Below are 22,421 nucleotides of genomic sequence, written 5' to 3'. Positions count from 1 at the left end.
TGTATGCCCTGATGTAGCTGATGAACTAGATTTGTTTCCTGGGTGAACAACTCAGGCTTTTAAGCATACTAAGATTTGAATTTTTGACTACTCATGGAAAGGGTATGATTGATGCAACTTTTGCTGAGCATATTTGCACAGTGAATGCAGGCACTTAAGTTTTATGGCACAAACTCACTTCTGGGACTGAAAGTATTGCCAGAGAGTGGTAAAAATACCAAGTGCTTTGCAATATACTATATTCTTCTACTATATTCACTAGAAATAGATGGTGTGGTATATGACTTAATCACAAAGCATCAGCTCCCAGCAGGAAAAGGGATATCCAGGGAGCACATTGCTTTTTCCCACTGTAAGTAGACAAGGTGTTAGAGATGATGCACTCATAGGATTATGCATGAGGCATACACTGCATGTCAGAATTACCTGTCTGGTTGAGGCCCACATTAATTGCAAACAGCCAGATTTCATTTAAACATTTAGCACTAAAATATGAATCACAGGAATATCTGCTCAGTATCTCTAGGCACATTCCTCAGAAACTTAAGGAAATTATGAGCATTACCTAAAAGTGACCTCTTTTATTGTTGCAGGTTATTTTAGTATCTGCTAACAAGCTGACACGATATATAGAACCATGCCAACTAACAGAAGATTTTGGAGGAACTCTCACCTATGATCACATGGATTGGTTGAATAAGAGGCTGGTTAGTTATCTGTGTTTTGGGGTTTGGGGGTTTTTAATGTCTCCTTGAGCCCTGAAATTCTTATTTGTGTAGGAACTGCAAAGCATGTAAGAAATGGTCACGTGTGTAGTTGTGCAGTTCATTTACGTGAATAGTCTTGTGATAACTAATACTGCCTTTACTCAAGGGATGATGAAGCTAATGCCATCAATTTGTTGAACAACTAGTTCCTTAATGAAGCTCTTTTAGTAACACTAACTCTAGAAGAGCCTGAGTCTATGGTATAGTTGCTATAAAGGGAAATTAGCTGCTGTAGGAGAAGATCAAAACAAGGAGAAAACACCTGGACTCTGCAGATCCTCCTGGGTTATCTCTTAGTTCTTGGTTCCTGTGGTTTTAACGTGTCCTACACCAAAACCTCTGTCAGTGCAATTTCCCCAGCAGACCAAGAAGCAGTAAATGTCCAGGAACAACAACACCCTTTAATTATTAATCAGCACAAATTTTTTAAGCAACTGTTGGTATGCATAGCTCTCCAGAATGTTCTTAATCTTTTCTTCATTGATACTTGCTTTTCAGTTATTTAAATAGAATTTTCAAAACAATATTAAATCTTCATTGACACAGTGTGTTCTCTTCCTGTGTAATCTGTTCTGAAAATGTGTGTCTCCATCTAGGGTCTCCAGTTGTGTTGCAACTGCACCTGCTCTCCTCTGAAATCTTAAGTAGTCCTAGATAAGTGAAGGAAAGTTCATTGGCAAGCTATTGATTAATAATTTAATAACAGCAAAAATACCTGAAGATTACTGTGCATGTCACGTAAGACACCCAGTCATGCTCAGTTCTGTTAAAAAGCAAAACCAACCCTCAGAAGTCAGGGACGGAGGAATTGTCTGAACACAGCACAGTGTCTTGACTGTACAGGTGGTATCTGAGATCAGAAGCCCCTGAGTTCAATGAAACTGATGAGGGTATTTTATTCTATGTAATCTTTCTATATAATATAATACAATACAAAATTTTTCTTTTATTTTAGTTATTCATTACAATATGGTCCATTTTAATAGTGAGTAGAAGCTGGAATCTTTACAAAATTATTTTAATCCTTCAAAGTAATCTGGCCAGTAGCTGTGCAACATGCCTTGATTCTCTGGCATTATTAAAGGCTTAAATTAAGATGCAGAATAAATATGTCCCTAAGATCTTCCAGGTTTTGCAGATATCTTGATTTTTTTCAGTATTCATTATATTCAGTGTAATATTTACTATCTTCCTAAAGAATCTTAGTGCTCTTAAGTGTTCTGTGAACAAAACTTTGTTTTCTGTTGTTTTCTCCCTACCATCTGAATGCTGGGAAATAATTACACCATATAGAGACTGAAGTATACTAATGGAACCACTGAATAAATTTGCAGTGATGCCTTCAGCTAGCTGAAATTATTTCTTAAATTGAAACCTTCCTCTTACTTAGGTATTTGAAAAGTTCACTAAAGAATCAACATCTTTGCTGGATGAGCTTGCTCTAATTAACAATGGAAGTGATAAAGGAACTCAACAGGAGAGGGAGAGGTATGTGATTCACTTTTTGAAATCAGTACTTTTGGACTATAAGATTTTATTTGAATTTCAGAAAAATACTGAAAAAATGATAAACCTTAAATACCTTGAAATGTGTAAAGAAATTCTAAATGTTTATAATGTAGACTGCAAAGTAAGTGAGTGTGTGTATAGATGGATTCTCATTCAACTGTTTGCATGCATCTCCATTTGTGTTTTGATTTAATGAGTTAAAAAAGTGACAATTTCACTAACTGAGAAAAAAACCTAGTCTTTTAAGACTCTTAGGGAGTTCCAGCCTTAGCTGAAGTTTTTAGCTACTGTAATAGAAATTTTAATAATGTGTTTGTTTTTTTTCAAAGATCAATAGATTTGAACTTCCTTCCATCAGTTGATCCTGAGACAGTATTGCAGACAGGTACAGTAAGTCAAAAAATTAGAATGTTGGTCAGTAAAGTGATATAATTCATTTTAGATTCCCAAGTGGAAGCACGGAGGGCACAGTTGTTATCTTACATCTTCACAATGTAACAAGCTTATCAACTACTGTAATCTTTGGGTTAAAAAAGTGATGCTGAGAAATGGAAGAACTCCAAACAAGTCTTTTTAAATACTTCTGTAGTCCCACTAACATTATTACAATATTACCATAACTGTTATGTTTAATTTTGGGAATGCTTTGTTTCTTGCTGATGTCAATATATTTGCCTTATAGAATGGATTAATCTCAGTAACAACCAAATGGTTACAATACAGAAAGCATTTTGCTGCACAGTTCTGACAGTTTGCATCAGTCTAGTTCTGAGATGATCATCTGTCAGAAAAGTGAAGCTTCTTGGACTCTCCATTCAGCATTAAATGATTTGGGATTCTTTAACATGTTTGGTTTAGGGCGAATTTCCTATTTGCAATAAAGTATAATAGTGTATTGATTTGGACTGGATTTTTTTTTTTTAATTTGTGTCTTTATGGAATAAGTAATGCATAGTGTTAGGTGATGATCAGAGTCTGAGTGCTTAGAATTTTTACCTTGTAGCCTCCTATAAACTAAAGTGTGGATCATGTGAAATACTTATCACAGTGGCTTTATGTGCCCTCTGTGTAAAAATTCAGCTTATCTAGATGTGGGATAATACTGATTTGAGTAAAAATGTGAAACAATTGTTTCTTACTCCGGTCTTTGAAGTTTTTAAAACATGAATTGTCTGTAGACAGTGTCACTAGATTTTAGCTTGTGTATCCTTGTGTAATAGTAAAGATATTTGGACAAAAAAACACTTCATTTTTGTGTAAGCAGATGACTCCTTAGCCCATTACCTTACATGCATTCTCTGTTTTCTTAATCCTGGTAATGAATTTTTTTTGGTGGTATGAAGTTTAATAGCTTCCATGGGACTAGATGATCCTTATGGCTCCTTTCCACTTCAGCATATTCTGAATTCTAAATTCATGGCTAAATCATGGGAGTTTTAAGAGGCAACCTTTCTCTGTACTGAAAGACTGAGAAAAAGAAAGATTAAACTCTCCCCAGTTAAATACTTATCTCCTAAGGACAGTTGTGAACAGAGAGTGTAGATAAAAGGCTTCTGTCTTCCATATCTACAGGTACTGTTCTTTTCACAAGCTTCAAATCCATATGTATGGATCTATGGTACATAGAATTTGATAAGAACTTAGTTCAAAAAGATGGTTTTACATGGAAAAATGGTGATCCTTTGCTGCTGAAACAATACAATAACATTTCAAAATTACCCCAGAAGAACAAACTTGCAAAAGCCTAAGTCTGTTTGCTCTGCAGCTATCTGTGCCTATCTCTGGAGTGTTATAAAAGATGAAATTCAAGATGTTTGTGCTATAGTATAGCAAAATGTATTTGAGTTCTTGAGATATTTCCATTTCATAGTAATAAATGCATAGTAATTTAAAGTTGTTTGCTGCGATCTTCAAAGCGCCCTTGGCATTTTGAATGTCTCAATAATAGCAGTTGAACTTAGTCTTTAGTTTCTACCTTTTCCTTGAGGTATTACTATTACTCAAGTAGTAGGTTTTTTATTCTAGTGAACTGTTGTGTTTAAGACCTGCAGAACTAATGATTTCCAACTGGTACATTTTCCCTTTCACACTAACGTCTCTTCAGTGACCAAACACTCTGTTATTTTAACTGTTTCACTGAGCTTTTGAGGAACAAATCGATGGTCTGGATTTACTTGTAGTGTTGTGTTTACATACTGAGAACTTTAACACAACAATAATATTCTTCAAACACTTTAAGCAAAAGATTAAATAGTCAAAGCATGCTATTTTTGTGTATATCAAAGTCACTGCACTCTAGAGATGCTGTACATTGATGTGATGCTTAAGAGCATGAAGGGCAAAGACAGGTGAGAACAGAACACTGAAAATATTTTTTATAGTTATTATTCAGCTTCACACTCTCTGTGAAGGAGTTGTACTTTCTATAAAAATCCTGAAAGACAACAGAGAAATTATATAGTCAGATGTTTAGTGCCTCCAGAGCATTCATTCAATATATGAACATGAATTGTTTGAGAGAAATACTTTGAATACTACTCACCATTTTGAAGTAAATCAGAATACTTGAGAGTTGTTTCAGACTCAGGATTGTACTTTCAATTTTCCTTACATTAATCAGTGCTATTGTCAATTTGAATGTTAGTCACAGTACCTCCTTTATATATCTGAAATATACCACATTTCTTTTCTTCTGTTTTATGACTGATTGATCCAGCCCCAGAAACTGCAACCGAAGCTCTGCATGAAATTGTATCGTTAAATGTGCCCAATGGATGAAAGATCATTTAGCTGCAGAAATGCACTGCTGATGGTTTAAAAGCAGGCAATCTTACTGCTGTTTTTTATGGGTTATGTGTTTGAATCTAGATTAACCACATCATTCTATGTATTCCTGAAGGTCACGAGTTGCTGTCTGAGTTACAGCAGCGTCGGTTCAATGGATCTGACGGAGGGGTCTCCTGGTCTCCGATGGACGATGAGCTGCTGGCTCAGCCGCAGGTCATGAAGCTGTTGGACTCCCTCAGAGAGCAGTACACCCGCTACCAGGAGGTTTGTAGGCAGCGAAGCAAACGCACACAGCTAGAGGAGATTCAGCAGAAGGTAATGCAGGTAAGCTTGGAGCTCTCCTTCAATGCAGTGAGGTGGAGTTTTGAGCTCAAGTCCCAGACTGTGATTTTTGCAAAAGTCGGAGGGGAGACCTTCATGCCTCCCGTCACTCCACAAATGTCAATGTGCTGCTTTCATACAGTGCTTTGCATTGTGGCTGCCACAGTGACTTTCCAAGGGCTATTCTGTTATGTAGAGGTTGCTATAAATGTGTTCTCTTGCCTTGGGGCTGTCCCTTTGCTGGGCAATGTAGCAGTGCATGGCTGTTTTGTTGGGGGTGCAAATGCCTGCCCTGCTAGCCAAGAGAGGAACACCTTGACTGAGCATCAGCTTGAGAGTTGAAAACCTTCCCCTGCCCACAGCATTTAAAGTTCCTGTTGCTGAAGATAAGCTATTATTTATTCCTTTATTTGTCTGATGCTTGGTGGTTTAACCTAAGCTGATGTGCTTAAACTGTCTGTATTTCAGGAACGCCCTGACAAGAATGAATATAAACTTCCTAATCAATTGCATGTTAAAGGTCATGATGAACTGGCTTAGTCCTTTGGAAACAGCCATGTAATTAGCACTTTTAACATTTTCACAGCACAGTCTCAGTAGAGAAAATCAAGGAAATGGAATTAATTTGTTCTTCTTGTGTATATCACTTGAAATTAGATATGTGTATTTTTAAGATTCTGTATAGTTTGAATAAGCAGAAAATTGAATAGATAATTGCTTTTAACCTTTCAACATTGGCATTTCTAATGCATGAGGGAGTGCATGTCGAGTACTTGCACTTTACAGCATTGTAGATATGGGTAAAAATAAAAACTAATCAGTTTTGAGATGTCTAACATTGAAAATACAAATCTCATGAGGAGATAATTTTGATTTCTATAGTAATTTGATTACTGTAAAAAAATCTAAAAAGCAGATGTCATTTGATGATATATTGAGCTGGAAGTATTAAAATTATGAGAGATTAATATAATCCTATATAGAGCACATCAGCACAGCTGTGGGTATAATCAGATGAAGTTTTTTTTCTGTGTTTAAGTTTCAGAGGTTGAATAAGATGTGTTTTTTATTGTACTTTGGCAAACTGACATTGTTAATGCATTTAAGTAGAATAGTTTACCATTATTCAGCCTCATTTTGCAGTATTTGTAGTAGAAATAGTTACTTGTTTGCTGTGTGTACACTACATATGTTACCTGGCAAGTGAACTGTGTTTCAGTACACAGGAAGAATGTGTTATGCTCTTTTGCCAAATGAATCAGCTTTTTAAAAAATGTGTTTAAAAGCTTTCTAAATTGCATGCAAGTATTTAAGAAAAACTTACTAAATCTGGGAAATTATTTCATTTCCTTTGGGTTTACAGCAAAAAATTAGGTTAATAGATAGAGTTAAAGGCTAAAAGTAGGAAGCTAATGATGTACAGAAGGAAGCTAATAGAGGCAAAGTGCCGTGGAATTTATTTTGACAGAATAAACAGAAGTTGCCCTATAACAGTGCTTACAGTACTTTAATTAGAGTGGGTGTTTTTCCCCTTATGTTGCTAGCTTGGTTTTTTTGGTGTGTGTTTTGATTTTCTGCTAGCTTCCTTTACAGTTACATTTATATTTCATTATTTGTGTACCATCTTATATTGCTAACCGCTCCTGGATTGCTTTTGTGTTCCTGTTTCAATTTCACTATTTGCTGCTTCTCCTTACTGTGGTGTGCTTAGTTCTTACTCCTATCTCAAAGCCCTCTTAATCCAAAACCAATTCTCTCCCTTATGCTTTCAATATCCTACCCTCTCTTTTGAATGGCCCCCTTTGCTTGTGCTTCATGGTTTTGTTTCCCTCTCTTTTGTCTTTCATTTTGTAATGTAAAGGCTGCAATGATCATCAGATGTTTGGTAAGAAGCAATTTTTCTAAATGCTGGTTATTATTGTAACTCTGTAGGCTAGGATAAACTCTGGCTTTGTCCTTCCTTAGGCAGAGGTGTTAATTACTATTTTTCTAATATTAATTCACAAAAATAATTGTGACCTCTTGCAGTAGTCTTGTCATTAATGATTTTAAAGTTTATTTTATGAAAATTACATCACATTTTTCTGTATGTCCCCTAGTGACTCTTCCCTCCTCAGTTTAGGCATCTGTCACAAGAACAGCCATGTGCTGGCCTGAGCAGTTGCAGAGTCAGTGCAGTAGTTGCTGGAAACTGGTAATGGGGAGGTGGTCTTGGCCAGACAGGGCAACTGCTAAGCAGTAGCCTTGTCCACTGTTTCAGACTTGCATGAGAACTGTCGTTTCCATGTCTAAGTTTTCCAGGCCACTCTGACCTTAGAGGGGGACATCTGGGTCCCTTCACTTCTAGGTCAGTTCCATATTTAACCCATAACAGCTGTGCAGAGGTGCTGAGCACAACAGGAAGTTTCTCTTTAAACAAAAATAACCTGCAATTGTAGAGTCTTAATTTGTCCTAGAAATGGTAAAAGCAAGGAAGACTGAGAATGCTTTTGGAGTAATGAATGTATGCTCTGAAACACTGCTTTGGCATGGGGCAAAAAGGGCAGTGGGAAGGCAGATGACTCAGAGATGGAGTGAGTTGAGTAGCCTTCTGTAATGATAATTGTTCTTGATTGCTGTTGCAGGGCAGTCTAGCAGCACTAGGAATATGGTCCAATTAGTCCCTGTTTCATTTGTCTTCATGGCTGTGGGGTTACATTGTGTATTGTATTATGTTTCCTGAAAATCTGTGTGAAGCTGTGTTGTGATTGAAGTTTAAACAAAACTAACATTAAAGACAGGAAGCTGGCTTCCTATGCCTTTTTACTAAGGTTCAGAATCTAGAGGTATTCCTGCATTTCCTTACTTCAGGACTCCAGTAGTAAGTGGCTTCTGCACTTGGTTTCATTGCAGCAATCTCTGTTTCCCAGATATTTAAAATTTTATCAGGAAATTTTCCCATAGATATTAGCTGATAATTCAGATTTGTGTAAAGAAACCAAAATTTGAGACATTCTGCTTTGCTTTGAGTAATATTTACATCAAAAAATAGTTTCAAAATAATAATAAAAGAAATCCGATACTGTAGTCCAAAGTTGTGTTACTGTGACCCTGTAAAGATAAATTCCATTAGATGTGGCCACAAAAACTCAGTAACAGGTTTCTGTTATTTGAATAGAGCAAGTTGGTGTGTAAGTTTAGTTTTGAAACAAGTATGTATCCTTTACTTGAGTGTTAGTTTATTCAGCAAAAAAACAGAGAAAGCTCTCAGGTGTGAGGCTGAATGCAACTGTGCATTGTAATCACTTTGGCAAAAAAAAATTGTGGTTTGAACACAAGAGGTCCATTATCTTTGTGTTTTGAGCTCTTTTATTGACAAGAAATATGAAATGACAATTGTCTGTTTGAAAAATCTTGTCATAGCTGCCACCTGTTTTCGTGGAGCTGACAGATTAAGGTTTATGAAAAGTACTTTCTACTTAAAACTTTGGAGGATGTGAATGGATTCAACAACAAGATTTTTGCAGAGCTGAAAAGATCTGTTTTTTTCATAAACATGCTTTTTTGAATTTCTGCTTGTGTTACAAAATTCTGCTCATACTAGTTTTTGAATAATTGATTTGCTACTTTGTTTTTATCATCTTCATCTTTCTGACAGGTTGTCAATTGGCTTGAAGGACCTGGATCAGAGCAGCTAAGAACCCAGTGGGGAATAGGAGATTCCATTAGAGCTTCACAAGCTTTGCAACAGAAGCATGAAGAGATTGAGAGTCAGCACAGTGTGAGATTTCCCATACCCTTTTCAAGTACCAAAATAATTCTATGTACATTTAGTTATGAGCAATGTATTTTGGTTATGAGTATCTAGGAGTTTTGCATAGTGCATGATGTTCTGAGTTACAGGGGAAATTACCCGAGCAGTTATAGAACTAATGTGGTCATATATATATATTTGCATATTAATGTTTTTCTATTGTAGCAAAATGCAGATTTCTATCTGTGATTTGTCTTGGGTTTAGTATGTTATAGCAGTTCTTAAACTTTCATGTAGAGTAGAAGGAATAAATTTACTTTCTCCTCTCTGCCAAAATGTCTGACAAGTCCTGCACTTCTCAGGTGAATAACTTAGTGTTTTTATCTCTATTAGACTACACTTAGCAGTAGCTGAAACCAGCTTAAGACTTGTATTGATCAAGACTTTAGATATACTTTATGTTCATAATGAAATCATGAGGATGGTGTTTTGTAACTACACTAACTTGATGCCTTTGCTTCTAATTTTGAATACTTCCTAAGCTTCAGTAGAATTTTATCTTTCCATCAGATGATTAACTATAATTAGGTTATGAATATTCAGTGCTCCCAAAGGGAGTTTTGCTCGCAGTGCTGTTCACCTTTTCTGACTTTCCTTGATATAGACACTGGCAATTCTGTCCACTTTTCCTAAGCTCTGTTTGCAGTAATGACAATAAAAACAGTCACTGGTTTATATTTTTTCAGATGTAATTTAAGGGGGAAAAAAAAAGCCCCAAACCATTAGTCTGAGAAATACAGCACTCTAGACAACACTAGTTCTACTGATTCCACCTGCAGTGAGGATGGTTTCCTTGCTGGATGCAGCAGAGTAGCTGTCTGTGTTAGGTTAAGTAAATCCCATCTCCTCTGTCTTGTCATTGTTTCAAGCTCTTCAAGCATTGTGGAAGTCAGTACCTTCTGAAGGGTAAAACATCATGCAGTTGAAATCCTAATTAGAAAGGAAAAAAAACCCACAAACACCCTAGACTACCTACTTAAATGACAAAAATAAATTTTGCTGTCTTTTAGTCATATTGGTATTTCAAACTGAAAAGAGAAAACAAGACTGAACATACTTTGTTTTCACTTGGATATCTGTAACAGAAAACTGTGTTTTAGCTGGGGCTAAATGCAGTCCTTGAAATCCCACTGAAGTTTGCAGGCTGCCCTACAGTGTGCTGAAGCACTGACAGCATGGAGCACAGCTTGGTTCTCAGGTGCTGGCAGGAGTTTTCAGAACTAACAGTCAGAAATATTTTATTTTACATCAAAAGAAGTAATTGGAAGACCACTTTCCTACCTTACATTTGGATGCCTGTTCAGAGATTAAAACCATTTTTTGTCAACAGCACTAGAAAAATGTGCTTTGCCTTTTCCTTTGATTTTTAGCTTCCTCGTTCCTTGTTTTCCTGGTTCTTCTCTCCTAATAATTGAATTGACAGTTTGTATGCTTGCTTTCTTTCATCACCTTCTGTTTAATGTTGATTAGAGTATTTTGAAGAGTCTTGCAAAAACGTTTGATTTGTTTTGAAGATATTTTTTTTACTTCAATTTATTGTGAAGTGACAAAAATAAGTTCCACAGGATGCACTTTTGTTTGGTTTTTTTGTGGGGACAGGGTGGTTGCATTTTGAGGCGGGGTAATTTTCTGGTAGTTTTATTCATGAGCAATACACTGGAACTGTTTTTTTTGAGCAGGTCCTTGCTCCGTGGGTTTGAGCTGTAACATATAACTGTGCCAAAGTTCTCCCATGAAAAATATGAGAAACACACTTTTATACCTGGTTTGCTGGTATCTTAATTTTACTGATAGTTTGATCAAAATAAATTGCTGCAACTCTTACTTTAATGCCTAAAATAAAAACTGAAAAAAAAAAACCACCAAAACCCAAAATCCCTAAGCATATTAATTTTTTTTTTTTTTTTTACTTCTCATATTATAGTTTCTATGTCACATTTAGCTGGATTTGCATGTTCAGTGTCAAAGAGCTGTTTTTGTGAACTGATTATGCTGAATCTGTGTATCCATAGTACATGTCACAATGGAAGATGTTTTCACATTGTGTCATCATAGTTGCCCCTTTTGGGACAGATGAGAAATTTATTCTGCTCTTAAATTTTTGGCTGATTGCTAATTTAACTTTTTCATTGCTTTATCTTTGTTCCCCTCCTTGCTCTTTTCATACTCTTTTTTTCTGTGAACAGATGGTAGAGGCAGCTCTGGGAAAAAAAAGAAAAAAAATCACAATATGGATATTTATACTCCGTTTTGCATGATTTGTAAATAAATGATGCAAAAGCTGAAGACATAATTTACAAAATTCTAAACATCCCAATAGGAGCGAGACAAGAATACAAATGAAATCAAATATTATAGGCCAATAGATGGTGCTGTTCCATAGAAATACATAGGACACTTCAAGGTCAAAATTAGGCTGTTGAGCAGACACATTTTACTTTACAGGCATCTCAGTCATGCAAGAGGTGAATGTGATCTGGATGTATCAAGCTGTTTTTAAATCTCACCAAATTGTTAAATATTTGAACTATTTTCCTCTGCAAATACACCAACAGGACAACATAACTAAATCTTACATATGTATTCAGTAATCAAGCCATGTGAAAAACAAATCTGCACATTTTGAATTAAATAGTATAAAGCTTTACTTATTAAGTAACAAGGATCATTTTCAAGATTTTGTGCCTGGACTCTCTTTTGATCAGAAGATAGAGATTGCTTCCACTTTGTTATCAGCAGTATTTTTTCTAAATATTTTAAGGAAATTATTGCTAGTTTCAGTCATGTCACTGAAAGTATCACTTGTGAACAGCTTTTTATAATAGCTGATAACTTGGCAAAAATAATCTTTTATTTCAGTAGAACAAGTACAGACATTTAAGGACTACAAATTTATTTTAAAATGGTGCAATTCCTCTTTTGGTGGAAGTTTGTGCTGGGACTAGGAGCCATGCATTGAATTCTTCCAATCTTTCTGCACTAATTTTTTTATTCTACAGTGTGTGTATTAACATCTACTAAGCACTTCATTGAGAGCTGATTTGAAATCAGGAGTATTTTTTCCTTCTCTGTGAAATAGTGCAATCTGTAATAACCTCCTTTTTCAATCTGTTTATTTATTAGCCTGCAGTTGGATGTATACCATTTAAGAGAAATAGAATTGTATTTGGCATTTTTAATTCTTCATCTTCTTGTGTTTCTAGGAGTGGTTTGCTGTTTATGTTGAGCTTAATCAGCAGATAGCAGCTCTTCTAAATGCAGGGGATGAGGAGGACCTTGTGGAATTGAAAGCATTGCAGCAACAGCTGAGTGATGTGTGTTACAGGCAGGCCAGTCAGCTGGAATTCAGGCAGAACCTATTACAAGCTGCACTTGAATTCCACAGTGTTGCCCAGGATGTAAGTGTTTCTTTTAAATTTTTTTTAAGGCGGGGTCAATAAGTTGGTGCCTTAGTATTGTAAATGTTGAATACATTGGAAAAATATTCAAGGATATGAGGGGAAATATAATGTCACTTGGAAAATGCTGTAAGTTGTAATTTACTGTAATTGAAACACTGAGAAAATGGGCTCCCACTTGTTTTAGGAGGGAAGTACTTTTTAATATGTCTTACATTTCAGTAGTATTTGAAACAAAAAAGTTACTAGTTGAAAAGTTAGTTTTTCACCCCTCTTTTTTTTATTTAAAGGCATATGTGTTAATTGAACTGGAATTTGTTGTACTTTTCATAGTTTTTTTTTGTAAAATGGCATGTTCGTATCCTGTATTTTTCTTAAAAAACAAGTAGAATCTTGGCTTCTCCTCTCCCACCATCTAGGGATGTGTGCTCTTGGATTTCTACAAGGCAGATGAGTCATTTATCTTTCATCTTGACTTTCATTTCCTGTAGCTGCTAAAAGAAATTTGAAAATGACAAATTTCCAGACATTTAGAAGATTGTAGACCCAACCATCTGAAGCTCAAACTTCTTTTTAAATATCAGCATTTATGTTCTTACATTTTAGTTGTCTCAGCAATTGGATGGTTTACTAGGAATGTTGTGTGTGGATGTAGCACCAGCAGATGGAGCATCAATTCAACAGACATTGAAACTACTGGAAGAGAAATTGAAAAGTGTTGGTAAGATATTTCTGCATTTCAGACACACACATTCTAATGAGTGCATTACGGGGGGAAGAAAGAGTAATGCCTTTTAAAAAGAATCACCCAAAAAGCAGGGGGAAAAGGTCTTATGACTTCTGATTCCTCACTATGTAATGTTCCACTGAGCTACCTTGGGCTGGCTTATGCCATCTGCTGTGTGGTAGTATTGTCTGGGGAAGTGATCTGGAACTGTTGTCTTTTAAATGTTTTACATCTAATATATATATTTCTTATATGCTATTATCATGCATTTCATCTGTAAACAAACTTCTTTCCCCCATTAATCTTCTTTAGTGACTTAGGATTATAGTGTTTAGATGATCTTTTTGTCTCCAGAACTGATGCCTTGATGGTTAAGGCTTTATCCACTCAGTTTAGAATGCTTGTACTGGGTGTTTTGCAGTAACTTTGAATGTATATGTTAATAAATGGCACATTGAAGGTTGTTACACTGTCAAGCATATGGAATTATTTCAGTTTGAAGAGGTTTACAGTGATCAGCTTGTTCATTAAGTTGTGGGAGAAAGAGCTGCAAAGAAGAAAATTTATGGTAGAAGTAGGTATGATTGGAATATAACAGTTTGATACATAAATGAGATATTCCTTCAGGAAAACAAATAGTAGAGCTGCCAAATAAGAGATGTAACAGCAGATCCCAAGGGTTGACAAATTTCAGTGTAAAAAATTGTATCAGCCATATCAGATGTATTATAAAGTAGTAACTTCTGCCAGCAGTGGAAGAATACGTAGGCTGCAACTGCTTAGCAGTAATAAATATTTTAGGAATTATGTAACTGTGTGGATGAAAGACACTAATTAGCTATGTAAATGCTGAAAAGCTGACAGACTATCAACTTCTATTCCTTTTCTTATTATCTGCTATGTCATAAAATAGCAAAGCCTTACTTGTTTGTTAATGTAGGCAAATGGTCACTCAAACATGAGTTGGAAAGGGCAGTGAAGGACATCGTAATGTCCTTGTGATTTTCCAGGTTCCAGTGTTCATGTATGATTCTGTTGCTTCTTCTCTCTCCATTGGGGGAAAAACCCACCGAAATTCTGAGTGATCACTGACCTTTTTTTTCCTTGTTCTCGTATTAGACTTAGGCTTGCAAGGCTTGCGTGAGAAAGGTCAAAGTCTTCTTGATCAGATATCTAACCAGGCATCCTGGGCCTATGGGAAAGATGTGACCATTGAAAACAAAGAAAATGTAGACCATATCCAAGGAGTGATGGAAGATATGCAGCTAAGAAAACAAAGGTAAGAACAACAATTCAAGTCATTAAGATTTTTGTGAATTAACAAGTCACTTCTTATACAATGTAGTTTGTTGTAAAGAGCCCATTTTGTTTCATGTTCAGTTAAGGGATGTATTACAACTGTAATTTATATTTGTAGTGTATTTGAATGGGACAGAAACTTCCCTGACTAATCTGTTGTAGTGTATTCCTAAAAATAAGCACCTTTTGTATTTTGGTACTGGATGGAGTACTTGAATGCTTTCCTGTGCTTGTAAATGCTCAGAAATTATACATTCCTTTTATATGAGTTATGAAAATATGCAAGAGATGTCTTTTATATGTTAGCAGTTTGAGATGGGAGTATAACAATTACAGTAGCAGTGATGGATGTAAAATTATGTATTAAACAGCCTTGTTTATCCTCCTTATCACAAGCTCTGTCCTTTGAGTGTGGTAGTTTCATTACTGAAGATAGGAAGACAAATGAGGGGGTGTTGGAGGGGGCATGGTACAAAATGGAGGCACAGATGACAGATTTCAAAAGAGCAGATGATGAGATACAGGACCATGCAGTCACCCTAGGATGAGGCATTTGAGTTTTGGAAAATCATATAGAGTAGGAGATGATGAAAAATGTTGTTGGGAGTTGAATTTATAAGAAGAATGGATTTTGCTATCATCCTCTCCCTCCAAAATTTGATTATTTTTAATTAAAGATGTAGTAGTACTGGATTTTCTGTAGTACTGCCTTTTTTTTTTCTACTCAACAGTGTGAAAGAATTAGATGCTATTGCCAGTAATACTGCTGGAAGCCCTGGGACAATGCAATTTTGTCCACAGAAAGGGCCTGGCGTTCAAGGGCATTGGCTGAGCAAAGAGGTGCCTCTAGGCCACAGCAAGGTCTAGTGAGCATCAAATTGTCCTTTTTACAAATTAATTCCACTGTTCTTAAATTGTTTTGTTAGAGAGCTTAGTGTAAGGAGCTATGTGTTTTGGTAGTGCTTAGAGAAAATACTGTTTTAAGTCTGCCCTCTGAAGCCTATTAATTTAAGCAAAACTTGTGTTTAGAGGGCCAGCTGCAAAAAGCTACAGAGGACATGTCACTGTGCAGTAAAATGGCAGTTGGAATTCCATACTGAGAAAAGAGATGTACATGGGAGAAGGGAAGACTTTGTATACACAGTAATGGATACTGAATCAGCTGTGAATTCAGAGATAAACATTGGAAAACTTGCAGAAATTGCTTTAGTGTTCAGACACACAGGGAAAAGCAAGTAGAATGCCAAGAATTATTAGGAAAGCAATAAAAAACTGAAAGAATGTCATTGTGTCACTGTATAGATTGGTAGTCCATTTCTGTTTGTGTTACACAATTCTGGTCTAGTATTCTCAGAAGGGTTACAGAATTGTGGGAAGTCGGTTAGAGGACTAAAGCATCAAAAATATTTCCAGACAAAAGTATGAAGCAGCTTTCAGATTGTGAATGATTAAACAAGGTTATTTAGCCTGGATGAGAGACAAAAAAGGAAAAAAAATAACTATCTCTAAGTAGCATGTAGTAGTATTTTTTGTGACATTTAATTTTTTTCCCAAATTCTGTTGAATCTTTTGTGTTATTTACAAGATATGTTGTGTTGTAATGTTTATTTTAGGTGCATTTTGCTGCTTTATTTATGATTTTGGAACCTATGAACTGTTTTCCTGCATTATTAGAGCAGATGATGTCCCTTCTGTAAGCATTGCAGGACATGTAACAAAATATGCAGCATGCTAACAAACTGTTCTTTGGAAGAGCTTATGTTTGTAACCAGTTTGGGAAAGATCATGCACACAGTCTTTTGCGTTTGCTTATAAAGCCAACTGTTGTTGACATTAGTAATTCCATTTGCACTGAACAGGAGCGTGAGTCTTGCTGTTTACTTAGTCGGCTCTGAAATTGAAGTGGAAAGCATTCTGCTAAATGTATTGGCTTAGGTCTCATTGTGGAAAGAGGACTTTCAACACTTTTATTGGAATTCTGGAGAAAGAACTGCAAACTGTGCTCAACTCAGACCAAGATAATTAGAGTCAGTTTTTATATCAATTAGATTTTGAAATGCTTGCTGACAAGTAAAGCAAAGGACATAATCATATAAGGGTTCAGATATTACCATCTGTAGTCAGCTAAAAATGGAAAAATATATTATCTTTTAAACAGCCTCATTGTATTCATCGAGATAACATTGCCCCCAACAAACAGTACAGTTCAGAATTATGTCAGGTTGAAGCCTGCTTTCATGTGAATTTTAGTAGGATAAGGTCTGTCTTAGCCACATAAGCCTCTGTTTTGCAGAGCTTACCAGTGCAGCAAGGTAAGGAACCTGGGATGCTGCTGCAACACCTTGTAGCTGTCTCTGGTGTTACTGCCTCCAGCATAGCCATATCAGGAATCTTGAGGGTCCGTGATTTTGGTGACTTGGAGTGCTCAGTTCTACTTATTGCAAGTTCCTTACTGTTGTCTGCGGCATGAGGTATTTTGGCCAAGCTAAGCAGCTTTGATCACCTTTTCATGAATGCTTGTATCTTAATGTTTCTGACTTGAAAACATTGCTGTCAATGTCAGAGTGTTTTGTGCCTGCTGTACATGTGTTGATGAATCTTTCTGTGCTGCTGTTTAAGGTGTGAGGATATGGTGGATGTGCGGAGACTGAAGATGCTTCAGATGGTGCAGCTATTTAAATGTGAAGAGGATGCTGCTCAGGTATGGAAATACCTCCAGAATTTCATCATTCTGATCTTTGTAGTCCACTGGGTTAATTTATGGGGGCTGGTAGTTTTACAGTACTTTTTTTACAACTTTCAAATATAGTTTTATCTAGGGAATATGTTAAGTGAAAATAAAGGATATAGCAATGTCTGCAAATAGTATATTTGGGGATTGTATGATCTACTAGCTTGTTACAGCTCATTTAACTTTTTCTGTATCAAAAGTATATGCTAGTACTGAAGTAACATCACCCTTCTGGTTTAATTTCTTTTTAATGTGTTAGTTTTTATTCTTTTGGCTTGTTTTTAAGGCAGTAGAATGGTTAAGTGAACTGTTGGATGCTCTTCTGAAGACACACATCCGACTGGGAGATGATGCTCAAGAAACAAAAGTTTTACTGGAGAAACATCGAAAATTTGTTGATGTTGCACAGGTGAAATGTGTTTTGTTTTTTTAGCAATATGGGGTTTGTGCAGTTTCACATCCTCTCCTAAACAGAATCAATATCTGTATGGACAGTCATTGAACAGCTGTCACTGGTCTTACTGGTTTGCCTCAATGCCTGAGTGAAGAAATTGATTGCTGAAGTTGCTTTAAGATGCTATTTCATTGCCAGGTAAAATGCAGGGTTTTACAAGCACTTACTCTCCCATCCCCTCCAATTTTTAGAGTACTTATGATTATGGGAGACAGCTACTGCAGGCAACAGTGGTCCTATGCCAGTCCTTGCGATGCACTTCAAGGTCCTCAGGGGACACACTTCCCAGACTGAACAGAGTGTGGAAACAGTTTACAGTGACTTCTGAAGAAAGAGTACACCGGTTGGAAACAGCTGTTGCGTTTCATTCAACTGCTGAAAAGGTGAGTGTGGTGTTTTATTAAGAAGAAAAATTTCTTACCTGAGTTCAGGCAGACAAAATGTAAGAAATATGAAGTTGTCAGTATGTACATTTACCCTTTCTAAGTATTTTTTTAGAAACGGCAGAAAGAAGAATTTATGTATATTTTTCCAACCATTTGCTTCAGTACTTAATGTAATAATTTTTCATACACCTGTATTGGTATAGAGCCCACTTAACAAAAAGGAGAACAGCACTCTTCAAATGGGAACTCTGATATTGATGATAAAGCATTTCTTTATGTCTTTTAGACTATAATTCTTAAAAGCCAGGAACACTTCTTTGTGCAAGGTATGATACAAAGTTATCAGGTGTTTTAAGTTCTTTGGAGAGTTAAAGGTGTATTGCCCTTTAAGCTCTATGGATTTTGGATGGGATGACCTTCTCACAAACTGTAAATGAGGGCAGCTCTTGCCACTTTAGTTTCCACACATGCTGTCTTGTTCCTTCTTGTACTTTGCACCTGGTGGGGTTTGAACGTGCTTTCTTCCTGAACACACCTCTGCCTTGGTATGGTTTTCAGACTCCTGTAACCAAATGTCTCACTGCTGCATGCAGTCAAGTGATGCAAGAAGCACAGTAGAGGATGAGCAGTCAGCAACAATGTGATGAGGATTGGTTGCTATTCCGTATCAGCTTGCTGAAGGGGGAAAATGTTGAGAGTTTTTATATGCTTAAATTTGAGCCCATGTCCTTTAACATAGGTCATGAGGGGTAGGGCCTTTTTTGTCTACAGCTGGGTTTTTTTTTGTCAAGTGGTGTGTTTTAAAAAATCAGTTTAGAGTACGTATCTCAAATATTGATAGTAAAATTGCATATAACTGAAAAAAAAAAAACCAAATCTTGCACATGGTAAAATAAATTCATTCTGTCATTGAAAGAGAGCATGGATTCAGGTTCTTTTGCTCCTTGGTTTTATTAATTTCTTATTTGTATTAGTGGAATATTTGTATTAGCTGTGTACTTTATTCATTTGCAGGCATTGGGAGTTGGTGGAGGTTCACAAAAGCAGAAATAGATCATCTGTCCTTCCAGAGATTTACCTGATACCAAATTAAATTTCAGTGGTTTATAAACTCCTAGAAGAGTGGAATGTGTCAATCCATGTTTATGAGCATTTTTTTATTATTGCAGTTGTTAATCGCTGGGTTTAGGCAATCTTAAATTTAAAGAAAAGCAAATTAATGTCTGACAAAACAATGCTCTTGTTCAAAAACGTAATTCTCCTTTCACTATTGGACATATATTAATGAGTCTGTGTGGAAAATAGACTGTTAATATCCATGTTGCTTTGGAAAAAAGTGAGAAGTGGAAGAAAATAGAGTACTGAGTGTTAGTATTAGGTTACAATCCCATCTGGAAAAACTTGTGTTCAGATTTTTTTAGTCCTACCTGTTCTATGCCAGACGTGGTTTTTAGTTTTGAAACCTGTTGTAAGGAGTCTTCGTTGACCACGGTGTTTCCCCTTTACATTACTGTCTTGTATGTTTAATGATGTCGGTCACTATTTTTATGCATTTCATATTTGTCACAGGAATATTGTCTAGGAAGACTGCTTTTTATTCCCTCTCAGAAATAATGTAAAACATTCTAATACAAAACACTGGTAGCCTGAACTGTTTTCTAAATCAGTATTTTCTTTTATTGAATTATATGTGTCAGTTGATCTCATGTAAATGTGTCAGTGGAAATGCCAAAAGAGCACTGACTCTGACAATTAATGGCACTTAAACTGTGTACTTTATTCTGCATTTTCTTACTTTTATTAAACAGATTTTGCAGGAATGTCCAGAGCAGCCTGAAGCTTTTAATGAAATGGATCAATTTGATGAAATTGAAGCAGTTGGGAAATCACTGTTGGACAGACTAACAGTACCTGTAGTTTATCCTGATGGGTATGTAGAATGGTTTCTAATGCCTTTGGAATAATGCTTTTGGTAAAGTTGTATAGTACTCTCATATGCAGAGTAATCCTGAAGGCTTATTGCTGAAATAGAGAAGTGAGGACATTGTTTTTATAAAATTTGAAATGGACTTGTCTGCTTTCTGTGAAAAAATGGGAAAGACTTTTTAATGACTATTAATGCACTGCCTTTTTAAAGTAGTGACTTTTTAACACTGAATGATTATTAGATTTATGCAATCTTATCACCAGCACAGTATGCAGAAATAACAGAAGAATGACCAGTCCCAGTCTCTTCTCCCTGAAAAAAGATACCAGATGAGAATTACAGAATTTCTATTTATTTGCAATTCTATCTAAGCCACTATATTGAAGATAAATTTATATTTCTTTATTATTTATATTTATTATTTATTACCTCCTCAAATGAGTCTATTCATGCACAGAATAACTTTTCTGTCCAGTTTTGCCTGTCTGAAAGTCCTTTGTCCTACTGCTGTTTCCAAAGTGTACAGCTTCTCTGCTTTGTAACAAGATTTAATACCTGTTCTTCTGAAACACATATTCTGTTCAAACCCTCCATTTGCTGACTGCATGGTTAGTGGTTTCCCTAACATTTCAGCTGTTCTTTTTTTGTATTTGAATTACACAGCCATGTATTCCTTTCAGTTTGAGAGGTAGATGGCATAATTTGACAGCATGTGGTTGACTTAACCTGTGAAGACTCCTTTAATAATGCAACAATTTTATAAACACAGAATTCATGTATAGACAAGTATCATAGATTATCACAGTATGCAGAATTGTAAGATGGACTTGGGGGAGAGCCAGAGAAGGGAGGTAAGAGTTGGGAAGCATCCAGTTGTGTTTCTAGAATAGTGCCTTGATGTTCAAATCACAGAATAGTTTGGGTTGGAAGGGACATTAAAAATAATCCAGTTCCAATCCCTCTGCCATTGGCAGGGACACCTTTCACTAGACCCGCAGTGTCTCACCACCCTCAGACTTCTGTTGAGAGTGTCTTTTGGATATGAAAGGCTCCTTGAGTATTTGTAAAAATTTCATAAAAATTTGCTGTTAAGACTTCATCAATAAGTCTCCAAAGCTTTTTAAAGGTGGCTTTTAAATGACAAGAGGAAAAAGTGGCTATTTTTCTTATCTGCTTTGTGTTTTCTACTCCAATTAACAGATGTATTTATGTACTGACTTACTAGTGATAATTGTGGTTTTGGTGTTTTCTAGGTCTGAGCAGTACTTTGGGAGCCCAAGTGATATGGCTTCTGCAGCAGAACACATCAGGGAGAAGATGAAGTTAGTTAGCCTGAAAAAGCAGCAGCTGAGACAACCAGAAGCCACTACCCCAGAGAGCTAATACTGACCTTGTCGATGAATTCATAACAGGACTTCAGTTTGTAATCCAGCATGTTGTTTGCATATTACAGAATTTGGTATAATATATTAAAATGCATTTCACAGCTGTTACGAATCTCATATTTTTTTCAAAGTAAATGTTCTCAGCATCTTAATACTGTACATCTATCAAGCCATAATTATTTAACAAGCTATGAAACCATAGACTCCAAGTATCTTATGAAAAGGAACTGTAAACTTTGCACTGAAATTTGCTGTAAAGCTTTACCTGACCTGTCAGCTGCTTCTTAGTTAGACAGCTGATGCAAGCTTTGAGTGGTGCTAATTAAAGTGTTAGAAGTTCCATATTATGAAACTCTAGTTCTTTGCTTCCCCTATGCCCAGGTGATGTAGTAATTTTAGACTGTGAGGAAAGTACCTGCAGTGTAGACTGTGGTAACCCTGTAATTTTAATTTGAAAGACTTAAAAAAAAAGAAATCATTTTTATTGTGCCAGTATGGAACCTGCCCATCAGATCTTTGATATATCAAATTCATTAAACAGATGTTTTCCTATTTGTATTGATAATGTATTAAAAGCTGTTTGTGCTTAATAAAAATCATCTTTTTAAAATCTGAGATAAATTTGTTCTGGTCTGTGTTTCTAAATATTATTTATGTTACATTTTTATCATAAATGATAGTAAAAATAATTATTCCCCCACTATGTTTAGAAAGTCTGTATAATTTTTCTTATTAAATACATTGTAGGTATAAGGGAACTGCTTTTGAATATTATTGATGGGTGTGAAAGTCCTGGCTATTTTTTCTTTCTTCCTGGTAGCAGTACTTGCACAAAAGTAAGATGGTATTTGCTTAAGTCAGTGTTATATTAATCGTTTTGTTCCCTTGTAAGACTGGCACATGTCTCCTGTGCTTTATTTTTAAGTCCTTTGTTTCC

The 22,421-nt window shown here is 35.9% G+C and overlaps 1 protein-coding gene across 5 annotated transcripts in view; it reads left to right on the top strand.

Annotated features, from left to right (window-relative positions):
• The window catches only part of SESTD1 (SEC14 and spectrin domain containing 1), a 49,537-nt gene extending 27,440 nt beyond the window's left edge, over positions 1 to 22,097 (top strand). For 4 of the 5 annotated variants that reach the window (XM_041473090.1, XM_041473088.1, XM_041473089.1 and 1 more), the window contains 13 exons: positions 594 to 707; positions 2,158 to 2,255; positions 2,606 to 2,661; positions 5,176 to 5,387; positions 9,022 to 9,144; positions 12,381 to 12,575; positions 13,182 to 13,296; positions 14,422 to 14,581; positions 17,221 to 17,302; positions 17,619 to 17,741; positions 17,978 to 18,169; positions 19,981 to 20,102; positions 21,353 to 22,097. In XM_041473090.1, the coding sequence (XP_041329024.1) occupies positions 594 to 707; positions 2,158 to 2,255; positions 2,606 to 2,661; positions 5,176 to 5,387; positions 9,022 to 9,144; positions 12,381 to 12,575; positions 13,182 to 13,296; positions 14,422 to 14,581; positions 17,221 to 17,302; positions 17,619 to 17,741; positions 17,978 to 18,169; positions 19,981 to 20,102; positions 21,353 to 21,482 (1,722 nt within the window). In that variant the 3' untranslated portion in view covers positions 21,483 to 22,097. The remainder of the gene's footprint in view (positions 1 to 593; positions 708 to 2,157; positions 2,256 to 2,605; positions 2,662 to 5,175; positions 5,388 to 9,021; positions 9,145 to 12,380; positions 12,576 to 13,181; positions 13,297 to 14,421; positions 14,582 to 17,220; positions 17,303 to 17,618; positions 17,742 to 17,977; positions 18,170 to 19,980; positions 20,103 to 21,352) is intronic. The other variant, XM_041473092.1, reaches the window with a different exon arrangement.
• Positions 22,098 to 22,421: the final 324 nt, after the last annotated feature.

Source organism: Pyrgilauda ruficollis, unplaced genomic scaffold (assembly GCF_017590135.1).
Source record: "Pyrgilauda ruficollis isolate IOZ18807 unplaced genomic scaffold, ASM1759013v1 scaffold3, whole genome shotgun sequence".
In the NCBI taxonomy this organism is placed as follows: Eukaryota; Metazoa; Chordata; class Aves; order Passeriformes; family Passeridae; genus Pyrgilauda; species Pyrgilauda ruficollis.
The sequence above is the reverse complement of the archived record's forward strand: the minus strand, read 5'-3'. Positions and strand labels throughout refer to the sequence as shown.